This window comes from Hypanus sabinus, chromosome 7 (genome assembly GCF_030144855.1).
Source record: "Hypanus sabinus isolate sHypSab1 chromosome 7, sHypSab1.hap1, whole genome shotgun sequence".
Lineage (NCBI taxonomy): Eukaryota > Metazoa > Chordata > Chondrichthyes > Myliobatiformes > Dasyatidae > Hypanus > Hypanus sabinus.
The window spans coordinates 161,771,406-161,788,765 of record NC_082712.1 but is presented as its reverse complement, the minus strand read 5'-3'; the positions used below and the strand labels follow the sequence as shown (position 1 = coordinate 161,788,765).

General features: G+C 41.5%; 1 protein-coding gene across 2 annotated transcripts in view; it reads left to right on the top strand.

Annotated features, from left to right (window-relative positions):
- The first annotated feature begins 978 nt into the window (after positions 1-978).
- ano5a (anoctamin 5a) overlaps positions 979-17,360 on the top strand; it is a 210,787-nt gene continuing 194,405 nt past the window's right edge. For both annotated transcript variants that reach the window (XM_059976030.1, XM_059976029.1), the window contains exon 1: positions 979-1,115. In XM_059976030.1, the coding sequence (XP_059832013.1) occupies positions 1,043-1,115 (73 nt within the window). In that variant the 5' untranslated portion in view covers positions 979-1,042. The remainder of the gene's footprint in view (positions 1,116-17,360) is intronic.

Below are 17,360 nucleotides of genomic sequence, written 5' to 3'. Positions count from 1 at the left end.
GGAATCATAATGATTTCTTTGCATCACCAATTATAGTTGGCCAGAGGTGTAGTTATGTTGTCACAGAAATAAGATGTTTGGCCCACATCAACCTCCAAGTGCTCATCTGTACTAACCAATTTACCAGCACTTGGCCTGTAACCTTTTATATCTTGATGAGTTAGGTGTTCTGAATACATTGTAAAAATTGTGAGAATATCTGTTTCCACCATCAACTGAGGCAAAGTGTTCCAGTTCCATTCCAAAGGGTCTCTATGACATTGGACAAGCAGAATAACTTCTGTGGAGTGCAGAATAAAGAACTGAACGGTGGGATACGAGGTCTCTTTCTGAGTTGTGATTATCCTTGATTCTGTGATAAGACACGAAGGCAGGGGTCAGCCATTTGACTATTCAAACCCGCTTTGCCACTCAGTACAGTTACAGTTGGTTTTGCCCCGCGAGGTTTCCTGTTCACCCATCTCATGGGATGGATGCAGCAAGGGTGAATAACTTTACTAAACCAGGAAAGGGTGTGTTGAAGAGGGAATGGAATATTGAGAATGTAGTTTTAGCTGGCATTTTTTTCTAGTCTAATTAAACTTTAAAAGTCTATTGTTTTTATAAGAGTATACAAAAATGAAATAAGGAATGGTCTGCTCTAAAATGTATAGGTTTAATAAATCCCATGGAATACTGCACTATTTGTGAGAGTAAGCGTTCGGTATGGACTAGAAAGGCGGCGATGGCCTGTGCTGTAATTGTATATGGTTATATAATTATCATTTGGTGATCTGGACTAGAATGCAAAGTGTTTCACTAACTGCCAAGATGTGTCCCAGAAATGGTTTGAAAGTGTTGAGTTGCTGGTAACAGTTCTACAGAATAAACAGCCACAGCTTGAAAACACATCATATCGGGATGTTACTCACTGCAGCATAACTCTGCCGACTTAAAAAAAAGAAGGCGGGTCCTTCCCTTTAAGGCACACGTCAAGTAAAGCTGGATGTGAAATGGTTCTGGGCTGGCGGGAGGAAGGCAGTCGGTGATCGTTCAGGGAACAATGATGCCGTTCAACCACAAACGCCAGGACACCCTCATTGAAATGTCTTCTTCTCCCGGGGAGGAGACGGGAGGTCAGTACGCTTGGTGTATTTTTTTTATAAGCCGCTGTGAGCTGCTAACTTTCTCTTATCCAGTGTAAACCTGTTTAAGTGTGGCTGCCCTGACGCGAGGGCTGTTCACCGCTGCGCCAGACGGGAGCAGATTAGGGGTAGAGGAGGGGAAGAAATGGGGCGAAGCTGAGCACGGTTTATCGGGATGGGAGTTGAGGGGTTAACGAGGTAGTGTATTTGCAGTGTTGATACCTTGATAATTTGTCACTTAATATCTGGGCATTGATAAGCGGCAAGTGTGAATTTCCCTCTAATGCATCCTGTTTAATCATTTCACAGCCCTTTGCCCCGTCGGTTAGTTTCCTGTTGGTTTTTCTGTCCCCACCATGTTTAGATAGGGTTTATTCCCCCCCCCCCCGGGGGTTGGACCACTCCAGTTTTAGTAACTGTCACTCAAGTAACCCGGGGAATGAATGAATCTATGTGATGGGAGGCAGTCGGTGTGGGCGGAGGGTGGGATCCCGTTTGATCTACTCGGTCCGACCGTGTGATGGCGGAGACGAGGGCGTCAGTAGCTCTGTTACCTTTTCTCCCATCGGGTTAACTTCTCAATCCCGTGCCTCTACAACCGGCCGTCTCATCCTTAATTAAAATGTATTGCACCTTTCACACCGCGTGGAGGGGTCATCCAATAGAGCCACAGAACACTACAGCGCAGAAACAGGCACAGCTGAACCATGCCGACTGCCAGTATCTGCAGCTTTCTCGTGTTTCCATTAATCTGCCTAGTTCCATCGACCTGCACCTGTACAATCGCCCTATATACTCCTCCCATCCATGTACCCTTAAATGTTGAAGTGGAACCCGCAGCCACCATTCTGTAGCATTACCCTCATGGCAGAAATTCTCGTGCTGAAGTTCTGTCTGTACATCCATGTACCAGACTGAACGGAAGAGAAGACAATAGTTAATACAGCTGAAGGCGTTCTGGAGTTCAGTTCCCGTGCTGCCTGTAAGGAATTTGTTCGTCCCCCCCCCCCCCCCCATCATCCCGTGAGTTTCCCCTGGGTGCTCCATTTTCCTGCCACAGTCCAAAGACACGCGGTTAATCGGTGATTGTAAATTGTCCCGTGATTAGGCTAGTCTTAAAGAGGTTGGCTGCTAGGCGATTCTGCCCGTTTGGCCCGAAGAGCCTTTTGCATTGTATCGCAACAAAAATACAAATTTGTATAGTAGAAGTGACTAATCAACTTAAAAAGGAAATCCCTTGCCGCAGCTACATTGTCATAGAGTCATAGAACACTACGGTGCAGAAACCAGCCATTCGGCCCATCTAGTCCATGCCAACCTATCACTGCCTAGTTCCAATGATCTGCACCCAGACCGTGGCCCTCTATACACCTCCCATCCTTGTAGCTATGCAAATGTCTGTGAAATGTTGAAACTGAACACACATCCACCACTTCTGCTGGCAGCTCATTCCACACTCTCACCATCCTCATGAAGAAGTTCCCTCTCACGTTCTCCTTAAACATTTCACGTTTCACCTATAACACATGACCTTTAGTTCTAGTCTTACCCAGTGGAAAAAGCCTGCTTGGATATACCCTATCTGTACCCCTCATAATTATGAATACCTCTATCAAATCCCCCTTCTTCCTCTTACACTCTGAAGTCTCAACCTATTCAATGTTTCTCTGTAACTCAGGTCCTCGAGTTCTGGCAACATCCATGTAAGTTTTTCAGTCTTAGTAATATCTTTAGGTCGGTATCAATTGTGTTTCAGGTGATTGTGATTCACTCTGTTGCTCTAATCCAGACAGATTGCTGTGGCTTACTTTTTGATGGAAAGGGAAATGTTGTTTGAGGGTCTGGCAGGATGAAAGCCTGACATGCCCAATCTCATTGTTTAGTTTGTGTGTGAGTCTCCTCGAACTGGTGGCATTGCTCACTTCTGGAGAATGTGTGTTCCGTAGACCTGCTTCTTTGGAGGAAACAACCAGCTTGTTTGAATTCTGCCTGTGCCAGACTGAACAGCTGGAACTTTTGTAAACGTTGTTAGTAACCCGACCTGTTAATAAAATGAACTCCTCAAACTGTAAGATTTTCATGGGCCTCAGTGAAAAGCAATGTAAGTGAAGCAAAAAGGGAGTCACTACCCTTTTAAACTTGTGTAGAGAGCAGTTGTATCAGGCAGAAATGTGGTTTTCTTCTCTGTTGTGGTGGGATCATTTACATTCAAAATGCCATCATTCAGGAAGTGAGATGTAATGTGTTTGCATTTGGCTGTGCCTTACCCTGTTTAGGAGTTCCAGAAGCATGAATCCTTTAAAAACCTCTGAGTTTATACCAATGGGGAAACACATTCTCCACCTCAGAAACAAAGGGGTGTAAGATTTTAAGATCCTGAGGGTGTAGAGATGGACAGAATAGATGTTTTCTGTCTTGGACAGTCTAAAACATGGGGCAAACCTTCAGGATAAGAGGTTGTCCATGTAATAAGGAGATTAAAATAGATTTTTAAGGTTTCTGAATCTTTGGAATTCTCTCCTCCAGAGTGCTGTGGAATCTGGGACGTTGAATATGTTCAAGGCTGAGAGAGGTTTAGGCCTATAAGTTTTTAAAGATGTTGACTGAACATCAACAGCTTTGTTTCAAATGATGTTTGATCCACTGGGTTTAGCAAGGAAGGGATGTTAACTTGTGAAAGGTTGTATGGAGTTATCGATGGAATAGTAGTGAAACTGTAAAAAGCACAAGAGACCAAAATGGAAGTTAACTGAAATATTTTGCACAGTGATGGAACTGTACAAGAGACATCCGAGTGGGGAGGTATTGGAGGAATTTGTAACTAATGCTCTCTAATATTAATGAAATGTTGCCCATACATTTAAGAAGGGCTTTGAAATTTGTCAGGCATCTATTAAACAAAAGGTGTTACGATTTGTTTTCAGCAGAGATCTGGGAAAGGAAATAATTATAAAACAAAATTGAATCTTTGTGATAATGATATGTTTCAGCTTCTATGCCTACCCTGTTTAAATATTGAGATTCGGGATGATTTGTGGTTTTGGTTTGAGTATTATTAAAGTTTACCACAGAATTGCAGAGTAGGCTGACCACGTGTGGTACAAAAACAGATGATCATCAGTGCCAATAAAGGACAGAACTTGAGGGTCTTCAGGCATCCTACTGTTTGTGAAAGAGGGCGGGGGTAACCCTGGCAGTTATAGATCACTGAGACTCACTGAGCAGTTGAAGAAGCTTAGTCGCATTAGGGATGCTTGGCATGGGTTTGTGAGGGGTAGCTTCTGCCTCCTAAACCTGAATGAAAGTTGTGCATGGCTTATGGATTTATGTTTGGGTCCATTTTATGATCCACTCATAGTGTACTCTATTCTATATAAAGTATCTAAACCAAACCATTGACTGGCCTGAAGACACTCGAGGCTTATTTCGCTGATGGGTTTTTTAGTATACTACATCAGGATGTTCCCAGATTGTATGGTGCTTTTGTACATTTGTCCTTGCAACTTGAGCTGTCAATGAAAATATGTTAAGGAGTCCTGGAGGTTACATAGCATGGAAGCAGACCCATCTGTGCAACCAACTTATCTACCTGAGCTGGTCCTGTGTTTTTTTTTTCTTTTCTTTTCCCTGTGTTTGATCCTTATTCCTCTAAACCTTACCTATCCATGCATCTGTGTCTCTCAAATGTACCCACAGGAGCTTAGAAGAATGAGGGAGGGTCACACTGAAACCTGTTGAATGTTGAAAGGCCAAGGCAGAATGAACGTAGCGAGGATGTTTCAAATACTGGGCAAATCTAGGACCAGAGGGCACAGCCTCAGATTAGAGGGATGTCCATTTACAGCAGAGATGAGGAACAGTTTCTTTCACCAGAGGGTGGTGAATCTGTGGAATTCATTGCCACAGACGGCTCGAGTGGCCAAGTCATTGGGTAGGTTTAAGGCAAAAGTTGATAGGCTCTTGATTAATCAGGGTGTCAAAGGTTATGGGGAGAAGACCAAAGAATGGAACTGAGAGGGATAATAAATCATCCATGATGAAATGGTGGAGCAGACTTGATGAACTGAATGATCAAATTCTGCTTCTATATCTTAAGGTCTTATAGAATTATTTGAGGATGTGACGAAGCACATTGATGAAGGTAGGGTAGGAAACATCATGGGCCCCGAAGGGCCTGTAAGGTTCTATGTTCTAGTATGTTGACACCTTGTATTGATTGACGTCAGATCTATTTTTCTTATTTTTGAAACTGTTTAAGTTTTCTTGTATAATGGATGTGAGGGATGGGGTCAGTCATGTGTTCATTTTCTATCCAAAGATCACTGGAACTTGATTCCGTGTTCTTTCCCCTGCACAATTTGTTTCAACCCTGCACCACTGTCCTCAGCCTGTGCCATTTCCCGTAAGAAATAAAAAACATTAGTGTGCGCCAAGTTTTGACTGTGCAGCTGCATTAAAAGGTGCTCTGTTTGTGCATTAATATCGGAAAAGCAGATATTTTTTTCCGGCACTCTAGCTCATCATTTGAGTAAAAATATGAACGATGCTGACATTGAGTAGCCTTGGTTCACCGAAAGGATACGGAAGCCACAGTATGTGGCCTCTTCCAGGCTTCAAGCTGCATCATTAGGCATTTGTTCGCATTAAATCATTTACATTAAATAGTTGTTATACATTTGCAAACCTCTTGAATAAAGTACTCTATTCTGGACTTTGTCATGGGAGGTCAAATAGGAGAAAAGTTTCAAGGACGTGCTTAATACTTTTTGAAGAAATGCAATATTCTTACTGACTCCTGGGTATCTCAAGCTCATGACTCAGCAAGGTAGAGAAGAAAAATTTGTGATGTTATTGAGCACCTCAAGTTCATACATCGGAAACATACATGGGTCCATGTGAGTGGCAGAATCTGATTTAATTTCACTGCCCTGTCATGAAATTTGTTGTTTTGTGGCAACAGTACTGTGCAATACATTAAAAATTATAAATTGCAATAAGAAATGCATACAGTAAATGTATGTGCTTTCATGTACATTTAAACATGTATGTCTGTATACATATGTATAAAAAGAGAGCAAAAATAGTGAAGAAATGTACCTGGGTTGGTTCATTGTCCTTTCAGAAAACTGATGGCAGAGGAAAGAACCTGTTACAAAAATATTATCTGTCTTCAGGCTCCTGTACCTCCTTCCTGATGGTAGCAATGAGAAGAGCACATGTTCTGGGTGATGGGAATCCTTAATGATGGATCTGGCCTTTTTTTTGAGGCAAAGCCTTTTGAAGTATCCACCCATCTCTGAAAAGTTCTGCAGTTTCCACATTGGCCCCTCTACCCAACTCAGAACTCGCAAACCAGAGTGGAAGCACATATGCTTGATCATGAAGGACTTTCTTTGGAACAGAGGAAAGTGATTCATAATTTGAGATTCCCCATGTTTCGGAAGCACCAAAAGGTTGCCCAGGATCTAAAGAGAGACTTTGCTTAATCTCCTATTCCAGCAAAGCAATTGGGCGTAACATCATCTCTTCTCACATATTGTATTTGTCCAGTAGATAGAAAGCCAGTGTTGAATTAAACTTGAGCCTCTTTCCCAATCTGCCAGGTATGTTACCATTACTACTTTTTAAAAAGGAAAGTGAACTTTTAGAAAATTATCATTGGTTACTAATTAAAGGGACATTGATCTGTCATTGCATTTGTACTGCTGATTATGTAGGGAGAGTTTCCATTTGTGTCAATTAGTGGAGACCAGTAATGCCTTGGTCAGCAAACCTGGAGTAGGAGGTAAGTGGAGACAAGAGTGACCCCCCTCCCCCCACCCCTGACCAATTCATCAGGGATGGAGGTCCACAGCAATCTCATGGTCAGGTGAGCAGACTCTGAGGAAGCTAGATATCCCCAGGTCAGCGAGTCCCAAGTTGGAAGCCCATATGAGCAGGAGTCTTGAGCACCTGTGACAGCCTCCCCATCCCACCACCGTATCACTGGAGTTGGAGATCCATTCGAACCCTAGGGCCGAAGCCTGGGGTTGAGGCCTGAAGGTCAAATCTATAATTAGCGAATCCTGTGCTCAATACCCAGAGGTCAGCAAAGTCCACAGGGCAAAATCCAGAACTTGGTGAGTCCGGAGGTAGCGAGCTCGAAGTGGGCGAGTCAGGAGGTAGAAGACCAAAGGTTGAGTCAATCCAGGGACTTGAGGTTGGAGACCCACTGTCTGAGAGTTCAGAGCCAAGAACCGAAAGCCTGTCCTGGGGTTTAAGGCCTTGCCTGTGTGTGTGAGGGGGTGGGTGGGAGAGTGGGAAAGGGCGTGTTTTGTTGTTACCTTACTTTGTTCTGTTTTTCACTGTACGTTTTGATGAATGTGAATTAACCTGTTGTTAGCATTGCCTGCTTTCAATGTGTTCTAACTTTATAATGCACTTAATGACTTTGATATAGCTAGGATAACAAACTGAGAAAAATTCTGTACCCTGAAGAATATCCCCACCTTCCAGCTCTGGTCTTCATTGCCTCTGTCAAAATTCCAGTTGGTTCTGCTTGTTGGTATCTTAATTTGTACAGCAGTGGGTTAATCTGCCCACTGATGGAGGGTTTCAACAGATGTTTGCTTCATTTGGTCCTGTACCGTGGATTGATTTGAAGGCTTCATTGTTAAGTGATAATAGGAGCTATGACTGACAGCAGTTGTTAGGAATAGAAATGGCTCACCTGCCTGAAATGAAGCTGTTGTAGACGACCAAGTACTCTAATGTTGTTAAATATATACATACAACTACTTCAGCTTGCTTTGACCCTCTTAAATTGTTGAGTCAAATGTACTATATTTATTCAAAGTATCTTTACATGACAGAAACATATTCCATATGTTTGACATAGTAGTTATACACCACACAAGCTGCCTCCCCTATCCTTTATTTCCCGTATCCTCATCCCTTCCCATTATTTTGAAGTTTTTTCCAACGTGGGCAGATTTGTCTTCTATCTCTCACTGAGATGGATTATAACCCTGGAATTAGAGTCAGTGTGGTGATGAGTTACATTTCCTGAGTAAAGGGAAAATTACTGAAATCTCTGTTGCATTTATTACTGACTCTGCGTTTATGAGTTATTGTTTTAGGCTGTATTACAAAATTATGTCAATATTTCTCTTCTGTTTGTTAAAGAGCAGACTCCAATCTGTTTGGGGTTTTGCTGTTAATTATTTCACCCTTTGATCTCTTAATGTTGAATCAAAGAAAGAATTGAGAATTTTGAAAATTCAAATTTCGCCAATAAATATTTCATTTCTCTGTCCCAAGTCAACTATCTGGAAGGCAATGTTTGGAGAGTAATTACCGAATGCATTGTTAAGTTGCAGTCACGCTGCTGAATGCAGCAATGTAAATTTCCATTGCTGACACTGCCAGTAAAACAAGCAATCACAGAAGAGATCATCAAGAGTATGGTCAGAAGATTTGTTTTAAGTATTTTTAAGATGAGATGAGAGGATGGGCAAAGAGTATCAGAGTCCAGATTACAGGAGTCTGTTGAGGCTTGTGTTATTCAGAGAGAGAGAGAGAAGGAAAAGAATACAAAAGTGAGAAGGGGCTTGTTGGAAATGAGCCCTTCAGACCATAAAGTCCATGCTAATAATCATGAACCCATTTACGTTAATCCCTTTTTAATTTTCAACACAACCTTCCCAGATTTCACCTGAACAATCAGGACAGTTCACAGTGGATCAGGTGTCAGAGGATGTCCATGGCCGAAAGATGTTGCCTGTATAGGGCAACACGTAAAATTGCTGGAGGAGCACGGCAGGCCAGGCAGCATCTACGGAGGGAAATAACCAGTCGACATTTTGCCCTGAGACCCTTTATCAGGATCTGCTGAGTTTCTCCGACATTTGGTGTGTTGCTCATGACTTCCAGCATCTGCAGAAACTCTTTTGCCTGTATAAGGTTGGGTGAGGTCATGGACACTTGAAAGCAATGCGGAAGATTTTAAATCTAATACACGAGGGTTTTAGTGCCCTTGTAATTCCACAATGGTTCTGGTAAGAGCCGGACAGGGAGTCAGTCACTTTATGAGAGGATTACATTAAGAGACTTGCTCAGAAAGTGGGGGGATAAATAGTAACCACAAGAGATTCTGCAGATTCTCAAGTGTAATACATACAAAATGCTGAGAGAGCTCAGCAGGACAAGCAGCATGTAAGGAATGGATTAATGAGTTGATATTTCAGACAGAGACCCTTCATTAAGACTTCACTGGACTTCAAAGGTAGTGGATACAATCCAGTCCATCATGGATAAAGCCCTCCCAACCATTGAGCACATCAGCATGAAGCACTGCTGCAGGAAACCAGTATCCATCTCCAGAACCTGCTGTCTTCTTGCTGCTCCCGTCAGGAAAAAGGTACAAGAGCCTCAGGACTCGCACCAGCTGGTTTAAGAGCAGTTATTACCCCTCAACTATCAGCCTTTTGAGCCAAAGGGGATAACTTTGCTCTACTTCACTTGCCCCATCATTGAAGTATTTTCTGAACTAACAGATTCACTTTCAAGGACTCTGCCTCACATTCTTTATTTATTGCTTATTTATTGACTATTACCATTTCTTCTTTTTGTACCTGCACAGTTTGTTGACTTCTGACTTTTGGTTGAAGCCCCAGTTGAGTCGTCTTTCATTAATTCTGTTATTATTATTCTATAGATTTTGTGAGTATGCCTGCAAGAAAATGAATCAGTTGCATATGGTGAAATGTATGCATTTTGATAGCAAAATTTACTTTGAACTTTATTTCATTCCATAGATGCTGCCTGACCTGCTGATTTGCATTGCATTGCAATCCTCCAGAATTTGCATGCCAGTAAATAGTACAGGCATTGAATATATGTTGGATTTGAAGTTCAGTTCCGCATTAAACAAGTTGTTAAGCCTACTTCAGTCCAAGTAAAAGCAAAAAGAACTTTTTTTTGTTTTTCAAACATTCTTTTTAGTTGGAGTAAATGATAACTTGCCTGCAGAGTGACGCCTGATAGAGAAGTTGACAGCAAGCTTCAAAACCTGGTCTCTGTACCTACCTCTGCAGTTGATCCTTGATTTTCTCATTGGGAGATGAGTAATCAGTAACAACATTTCTTCCTTGCTGTCATTTGTTACAAGCAGACCTCAAGGATGTGTGCTTAGCCCATTGCACTACTCTATCAGCAGTCATGACTGTGTGGCTAGACACAGCTCAAACGACATCCATAAGTTCGTGGATGAGACCAATGTTGTTGACAGAATCTCAGATGGTGATATGGAGGTGCACTGGAGTGAGACAGATTGACTATTTGAGTGGTGTTGCAACAACAACCTCGCACTCATTGTCAGCAAGATTAAAGAATTGATTGTGGACTTCAAGGGAATGGAAGCAGAGTCCTTATTGAGAGGTCAGAGGTCAGCAGTGGAAAGGTTGAGTAGCTTCAAATTTCTGGGTGTAAACATCTCAGAGGACCTATTTTGGGCCCAACATCAGAATCAGGTTTATTATCACCGGCATGTGACGTGAAATTTGTTAACTTAGCAGCAGCAGTTCAATAGAGAGACATCCAATAGAGAGAAAAAAAATAATGATAATAAATAAAATAAACCAATAATAAATAAAAAAGTAAATCAATTGCATATATTGAATAGATGGAAATTCAAAGAAGGCATGGTAGTGGCTTTACTTCATTAGGAGTTTGAGGAAATTTGAAATTTCACCAAAGACTCAAGAAAATTTCTATAGCTGTACCATGGAGTGGGTTCTGGTATGGAAGCTTCAATGCACAAGATCACAAGTGGCTTCAATGGGTTGTACTCTCAGCTAGTCTCATCACAAGACTAGTCTTCAACTAGCCTCAAAAAGACTGCATCCATCATTGAGGACTCTCACCACCATCTACGACACACCCTCTTCTCAGTACCTCCATCAGGGAGGAGGTACAGGAGGCTGAGAATGCATATTCAGCAGTTCGGGAACAGCTTCTTCCCCTCTGCCATCCAATTTCTGAATGGTCCATGAACACTACTTCACTATTCATTTATTTGTTATTCATTTATATTGTCATTTTTATGGCTTGTACTGTACAGCTGCCACACAAATTTCACAACATATATCAGTGATAACAAACCTGTTTCTGATTCTGATCATCGATACACTTGCACCCATATAACCCCACCAAGGGGCAAGGGGTAAAGTTGAGGCAGGGTGGATTCATGCCAATTCCAAAGAAGAGCTCATATAAATCCAAGGAATAATTGTAGCTTGATTCACCAATTTTCCATCCTAGTGGCAGTAAGTAAAACACATTGTGGCCAGCCATTGTGGAAGCCCTTCATTACAGTCAGGCAGAAACAGGACAGGATGAATTTGAACCTTAAGTTTTGCAACAATAGTCATTCATATATCTTGTATCACTAAGAACACTGATAGCCCTGTATAATTTTAGCCTTTGGTAGTCATATAAATTTCCAGTCTTCTCTGAGAATTTCTAAAACCAAAATTTTGCAATTTCAAAGTGAAAAATAAGGTGTTGAAAACTTCTGATAGCATTCTACCAGTTGACATTGGGATACCTCAGAGGGAATGCTTTAAGAGCAAATAGACTCAAACATGTGTTTACTGTTTATATCAAACTCCAGAGATGGGCATCAACTCAGCGTGTAACTGAGATTCAGCATCTGTTGGTTTGGTTGAGTCTTTAAGACGAGATTGGTTTATTGTCCAATAATGGCCAGTCAAAAAATTCAAGGTGAATTTATTATCAAAATACATATATGTCACCTAGTATTTTGACATTCATTTTCTTTCAGGCATTTACAGGAAAATAAAGAAATATAATAGAACTTATGAAAAGATGTGCATAAACAAACTCTGACAAATAATCAGAGTGCAAAAGGAGGCAAATTGTTCATGTATTAAATAAATATTACTGAGAGCAAGAGATGTAAAGTGTGTGAAAGTGAGGTGATGAAATGGAAGGTTAGGACAAGCCCAACAGAATTCCACACCAATACCTACAGGTAGTCAAGCCTTGTCGCAGTTTTGCAGCCTGTTAAGACTATCAAGTTGTGTAGCAGTTGGCACAATGCTATTACAGCTTGCCAGAATTCAAAGTTCAAATCCGACGTCATACGTAAGGATTCTTTACAACCTCCCTATGGAAGATATGGGTTTTCTCTGGGTGCTCCAGTTTTTTCCCCACAGTTCCAAAGATGTGCAGGTTAGTAGGTTAATTGATCATTGTAAATTCTCCCATGACTAGGCTAGGGTTAAATCGGGGGTTGCTGTGTGGATAGGCTTATTTCGTGTTCCATCTTAATAAATAATTACATTTTTCAGTCTTCAAAAACCAATAAAAATAAACTTCAACATGTATTTATTTTAAGGACTGATACTTAAATCATTAGATCAAGCAGAAACCTAAATAATTTAAAAACCTAACCTTGCTTCTGGCTTTCCTTCACCCCATAATTAAGAATTTCCTGTTCAATGCAAGGTGGCTGGTGTGGGATCCAAGAGCATTATTCCTGTGTAAATCCTGGGAAAATCAATAAATTGTTGCTCATCCATTGAATTTCGTGCCGAGAAATATGATGGAGCACAGCCAGGAAATGCTCTTCCTTCCTTAGGAAATGGGGATGTATGTTTGGCTGCAGTCTCACATACTTAGAAAATGAAGCAGTCCGTGTCTGCAAGCAACAAGGTCAAGACGATTTTCAGACAGGGACTGAAAAGTTACAAATACCTTCTTTATCATGAAAATGCCAGGTCAAAAATAATACATAGGAGCAGAATTTGGCCATTCCACTCCATCAACGTCTGCTCTGCCATTCCATCATGGTTGATTTTATTATCCATCTCAGTCCCATTCTCCTGCCTTCTCCTCATAACCTTTGATGCCCTGACTCATCAAGAGCCTATCAAACTCTGCTTTAAATGTACCCAGTGACTTGGCCTATACAGCCATCTGTGGGAAAGGATTCCACAGGTTCTAAAGGGGTGTCCGAATCAGCTTTAATATCACTGGCATATGTTGTGAAATTTGTTGTTTTGCGGCAGCAGTACATTGCAATACAAAAAAAATACTATAAACAGGAATAAGAAATGTATATTGTGGAAAAAGAAGGTAGTACTAAGGTAGTGTTCATGGATTCATTGTCCACTCAGAAATCTGACAGTAGTAGAAAAGAAGCTGTCTCTAAAATGTTAAGTGTGTTTCTTCAGGCTCCTGTCCCACCTCCTTGATGGTAGCAATGAGAAGAAGGCAGGTCCTGGGTGAGGGGGGGGGGGTCCTTAATGAAGTAATGAAGGATGCTATGTTCTTGAGTCATTGTCTTTTGAAGATATCTTCAATACTGGGGAGGCTAGTGCCGTTGATGGAGCTGGCTGAGTTTGTAACTTTCTGCAGTTTTGCCGATCTTGCAGCAGTGGTCCCTCCATATCAGATGGGAATGCCACCAGTTAGAATGCTCTCCGTGGTATATCTGCAGAAATTTACGAGATTCTTTGGTGACAGACCAAGTCTCTTCAAACCCCTAATGAAATATAGCTTCTGATATGCCTTTCACAAGCAAGAGAAAATCTGCAGATGCTGGAAGCCCAAGCAACACACACACAATGCTGGAGGAACTCAGCAGGCCAGGCAGCATCTATAGAAAGGAGTACAGTCGACATTTCGGGTCCAGGCCTGAAATATTGACCGTTCTCTTTCCATAGATGCTGCCTGGCCTGTTGAGTTTTCCTCCAGCATTCTGTGTGTGTTGTTCAGTGTCGCCTTCTTTATAATTGCATCAATATGTTGGGCCCAGAAAAGATCTTCAGAGATGTTATCACCCAGAAACTTGAAACTGCTCACCCTTTTCACTGCTGATCCCTTGATGAGGATTGGTCTGTGCTTCGCTCGACTTCCCCTTCCTGAAGTCCATAATAAATTCCTTGGTTTTACTGACATTAATGCGAAGTTGATGTTACGATACCATTTGACCAATTAATCTATCTTACTCCTGTACACCTCCTTGTCACTATCTGAAATTCTGCCAACAATAGTTGTGTCACTGGCAGATTTATAGATGGCATTTGAGCTGAACCTAACCACACAGTCAGGGAATTAGAAAGATTAGAGAAGTGGGTTAACCGTGGAAATAGATGGAAATCTTGAGGTGCGCTAGTGTTGATTGTCATTGAGGAGATGTTATTTCTGATCTGCACTAATTTTTCTCTCCCATCATGCAAGTCAAAGATCCAGTTGCAGAGGGAGGTACTAAGGGTCAGGTTTTGGAGCTTGTTGATTAGTATTCAGAGTATGATTGTTCAGGTGATCCATGGCCAAGTAGAGAGCCACTAAGATAGCATCTGCCGTAGACCTATTATAGCAATTGGCAGTTTGCAATGGGTCCAGAAACTTGCTTGGATAGGAGCGATTCTGACAATGACCAACCTCTCAAAGCTCTTCATCACAGTAAATGTGCAAATGGATGATAGTCATTGAGGCAGATCACCCTGCTTTTAGCATTGGTATGATTGTTGCCCTTTTGAAGCAGGTGGAACCTCCAACTGCAGCAGTGAGAGATTGAAGTCCTTGTGTTCTGAGGCTGTGTCCTCTAGTCCTAGACTCTCCCAGAATGGAAAATATCTTCTCCATTTCCACTCTATCTAGGCCTTTCAATATGCAATAGATTTCAATGAGATCTTCCCCTAAGCCTTATAAACTCCAGTGAGTACTGGACTAGAGCCATCAAATGCATCTCATACATTAGCGCATGACTTGCCCTTGACTTTCAATGCTATTAACATCTCTAAATTTTCCACCACCAATATCTTGAGGGTCATCTTTGTTCAAAAGCTCAAGTGGATCGGGTACATGTATGCTGTGGCTAGAAGAGCAGGTCAGATACTGGTCATCCTGTGGTGACAGCCTTTCGACCAATTCCATACCATATATAGGGTGATGAAGTGATTTCTTGCTAGATGAGTACAGCCCCAAGATAACATTAAAGAGTTCCTTTTAAGATAAGTAGTCTACTTAATTGGTATCCCATTCTGTCACTCTACCACTGGCATACAATAGCTACCCTATGGAACAGCTACAAAATGTTGTTTACTTGGGCATGTGCATGGGAACAGCATCTATAAATTTCTCTTTGGGTCATACACCATTGATAACCTGTCAGTGTTCCTTCATTGTACTTGGGTCTAAATCATAGATCTTCCTGTCTGCTCAATTGTGGTCACTACCACCTTCTCAAGCAACCAGAGATCAGCAATGCCTGCATCCTGAAAACTGAATATATTTGGTTGCTATGTTTGGGATGTGAAACACTCATGGGAGGTCTGAAATTTGCTTTAATGTCTAAGAATTTCTAAGGAAGTGTCAGGATATCATCTCTTGTATCCCAACTAATGTTATTTCCTAGCTCTGTTACTTCTTCCAAATTCATTGTAATAATCAGATGATCTGCTTTAACGTGGCTGCATGTATAAGCCTGATGAGTACAAACTCATGTTTTTTTTTCCATCATTGTAATAATCATATGGAACTTCAGAAAGGGGTAGGAGAGATTCAAAGATTCTTGCCTGTCTTTCTTTCACATTTTAGTTGGTGGAAAAGTTTATTCATCACATAAATACATGATTATAAGAAAAAAAAGCAAGAATAGATTGTTCAGTCTTTGTATGACTCCAGCATTTACCTTTGCTGTACTTCCTCAGTCACGCGTAGAGTTGGGATAGCGAGGCTTAGAACTAAGTAAGAGATACAGCATGGGAACAGTCCCTTCTGGCCCAATGAGCTCATGTTCCCTATCACACCCATGTGACCAACTAACACACTAACCCATTTGTCTTTGAAATGTGGGAGGAAGGCTAGTACATGCTTTCAGGCTCTCTACAGGGAGAGGAAAAGGGAAAATGTCCATGGTGGGTTGGGGCTTTGATTATGTTAGCTGCTTTATCAAGGTACCAGGAAGTGTAGACAGACCTGGGGAGTGAACTTTAAAGTGCTCTGTATTTTAATTATTGGCTTATTTCTCATTCAAAAGGCGTTATGTTTCTGATTATTCTGTGTAAACCTGGACTCTTTTTGTATGCTTAAATTGGTGTCAATTATCTTTTGGACTTAGGCTGATAATAAACATAAATATAACAAATATTTCAAGATGAAAGCCACTATTTTAAACCCCATTCTCTTAAACATTGATTTCAGTCATTCCTAGCAGCAGCTCTGATTTGGGGAAAATGTGAAATCTTGGTGTCTTTTACAGTTCTGTAGAAGTAAATTTCAACCTTCACGTTGCCTGCTTTACCAGGATTATTTAGTACAGTGCTGACATTTACACTCTATCCTCTCGCACACTACTTTTGAAGGTGTTTCAGAAGGCATTTGATAAGGTCCCACATAGGAGATTGGTGGGTAAAATCAAAGCTCATGGCATTGGGGGGAAGACATTGACAAGGATAGAAAGCTGGTTGGCAGATAGAAAGCAAAGGGTAGCAGTGAATGGGTGTTTCTCGGAATGGCAGGTGGTGACTAGTGGGGTGCCACAGGGCTCGGTATTGGGACCACAGCTGTTTACAATTTATGTCAATGATTTAGATGAAGGCATTGAGAATAACATCAGCAAATTTGTTGATGATACTAAGCTGGGTGGCAGTGTGACATGTGATGAGGATGTTAGGAGAATTCAGGGGGACTTGGATAGGCTGGGTGAGTGGGCAGATACTTGGCAGATGATGTTTAATGTGAATAAGTGTGAGGTTATCCACTTTGGGAGTAAGAACAGGAAGGCAGATTATTATCTGAACGGTGTAGAGTTAGGTAAGGGAGAAATACAAAGAGATCTCGGAGTCCTTGTTCATCAGTCACTGAAGGTGAATGAGCAAGTGCACAAGGCAGTGAAGAAGGCTAGTGGAATGTTGGCCTTTATTACAAAGGGAATTGAGTACAAAAGCAAGGAAATCCTCTTGCATTTGTACAGAGCACTGGTGACACCACACCTGGAGTATTGTGTACAGTTTTGGTCTTCAGGGTTAAGGAAGGACATCCTGGCTGTAGAGGAAGTGCAGCGTAGATTCATGAGGTTAATTCCTGGGATGTCTGGACAGTCTTATGCAGAGAGGTTAGAGAGACTGGGCTTGTACACGCTGGAATTAAGGAGATTGAGAGGGGATCTGATTGAAACATAAGATTATTAAGGGATTGGACAAGATAGGGGCAGGAAATATGTTC